Genomic DNA, 2,322 nt, shown 5'->3' on the forward strand with positions numbered 1-2,322 from the left:
GTAGAACCATAGTTGAGAGACACTAGTGGAAGATGCAACATCCAGATCACATTGGGTCCTGGTGTTTCACCCTGTGTAATTAGATATTTGGCGGCAGACACACTCCTGAACATACGATGCTCAGGCCACATATGAGAGAACGTATCTGTGAGAACATCGAACGCAAACCCCAGGAACCTGGAACACTCCCACACAGACGGCTGAGTTTGCTCCGATCCTGATCACCAATTTCCACACTTTTTTTTATCGCTAACTTGGTAGCATTGGTGATCCTGTCCCGTGGAAAGTGCCGCCTCTCCCAATGCATCAGCCGCTACCTGGTGGCGATGGCAGGGGCAGATCTACTGGTGGTGATCTTTGACGTGATATTGTACCGGATTAGTTATATTTATTTCCGAGGTTCTTTCCTGGACATCACTCCCATGTGTTGTATCATCATCGTCCTCCTTAATGCGGTCATGGACACTTCCATCTGGTTAACAGTCACATTCACTTTTGATCGATTTGTGGCTGTTTGTTCCCAAAAGCTGAAAATAAGATATTGCACCAAGGAAATGGCAACCGTGATCATAGTGACTGTGTGTGTGCTGAGCTTGTTAAAATGCATTCCCTGGTACTTTGTATTTGGACCTCGGTATGTAATCAACAACATACCATGGGATTGCAACGTAAAGCCAAGTTATTTTTCCTCCTTTGGGTGGGCACTGTTTGCTTGGCTCCATCGTATTTTCACCCAGTTGCTTCCATTCGCTTTGATTCTGCTGCTCAATATTCTGACTGTCCGACACATTTTAGAGGTGAGCAGAGTTCGCAGGAAGCTTCAGGGTCACAGCAGTGGTGAGAAAGATAGCGATCCTGAGATGAAGGACAGAAGGAAATCCATCGCTTTACTCTTTGCTTTATCTGGAAGTTTTGTGCTGCTGTGGATAACAGGTGTTCTATATTTCCTATTTCTGAGAATCACAAATGCCTATTATTATAAAGGTCCCTATGACCCGGTGTTTATTTTACAGCAAACCACCTGCATGCTCCAGCTCCTGAGCTGCTGCACAAACACGTGTATTTACGCCGTGACCCAGACTAAATTCAGAGAGGAGCTGAAGAACGCGGTGACATACCTGTTTACTCATGTTAGGAATTAATTAAAACATTGAAACAACCGATTGACTTCCTAAATTAGAACTCAAACTTTCTCAGTTAGTTGTGTCAAAAATTTACAGCCGAGGCTTTGCAAAGAAAGTTACAACACATATTTACAATTGTGTTTAAAACTTACTAACATTCAACAAAAGGACTTATAAACAGCAGAAAAACATCCCAAATTTCAATTAATTTCACTGATCATGAAAATAAAAATGACTGGTCATGTGATTAAACCTCAACATTTATTAATCACTTTTCAAACAATCCAGGAACTTGGGAAAATAATGTAATCAACTACAAATATGGAAGAAAACACTAATTGCTTTTCTGCCAAGGTCAAGAGAGCACTTCCTGTGTCACTGTTGTATTGTGAACTAACGATGGATATTTGAAGATGTTTATTTTAAATTCATAGAATCATAGAAATTTATGGCACTGAAGGAGTCCATTCAGTCCATTGTGTCTGTGCTGGCCAAAGAAGAACTATCCAGCCTAATCCCACTTTCCAGCTCTTGGTCTGCAATGAAGATTTCTGCCTCTACCATCCTTTCAGGCAGTGAGTTCCAGACCCCCACCACCCTCTGGGTGAAGAAATTTCCCCTCGTATCTCCTCTAAACCTCACCCCAATTACTTTAAATCTATGCCCCCTGGTTGTTGACTCCTCTGCCAAGGGAAACAGGTCCTTCCTATCCACTCTATCCAGGACCCTCATAATTTTATACACTTCAATCAGGTCTCCCCTCAGCCTCCTCTGTTCCACATAAAACAGACCCAGCATCTCCAATCTTTCCTCATAGCCAAAATTCTCCAGTCCAGGCAACATTCTTATAAATCTCTTCTCCACCCCTCCAGTGCAATCACATATTTCCTGTAATGTGGTGACCAGAAGTTCACTGTCTCTTAAGAATTTCATACCAAGGCTTTTTTCATGGCTCAGTGAGTGATTACCAATAGGTCTCATGCTGAATTCCCAGTCTGTGCTAAGATTGCTGACCTCAGCGGGAATGACAGGAGAGCAATAGGGCTCAACACCACTGTGTTAGGGTGCAGAAAAAGGCCAGGATTCTGAATCCTAATAGCAATCAGGCAACCTGTGCTAGAATTGTTTGGGTTTACCTGTTGTACCTCTATAGTTGAATAGCTTGCTGATGCTGTTAAAAATTAACAAAAATAACTAA

The 2,322-nt window shown here is 42.3% G+C and overlaps 1 protein-coding gene across 1 annotated transcript; it reads left to right on the plus strand.

The window, feature by feature from the left end:
- Window positions 1-242: 242 nt before the first annotated feature.
- Window positions 243-1,142, plus strand: LOC139255328 (probable G-protein coupled receptor 139; the record flags this gene model as incomplete). Its single annotated transcript, XM_070873899.1, has 1 exon — window positions 243-1,142. A coding segment is annotated over one exon (900 nt), but the record flags the coding sequence as incomplete, so codon positions are not given.
- Between the last annotated feature and the right edge of the window lie 1,180 nt (window positions 1,143-2,322).

The sequence above is a fragment of the Pristiophorus japonicus genome, chromosome 3, assembly GCF_044704955.1.
Source record: "Pristiophorus japonicus isolate sPriJap1 chromosome 3, sPriJap1.hap1, whole genome shotgun sequence".
Taxonomy (NCBI): domain Eukaryota; kingdom Metazoa; phylum Chordata; class Chondrichthyes; family Pristiophoridae; genus Pristiophorus; species Pristiophorus japonicus.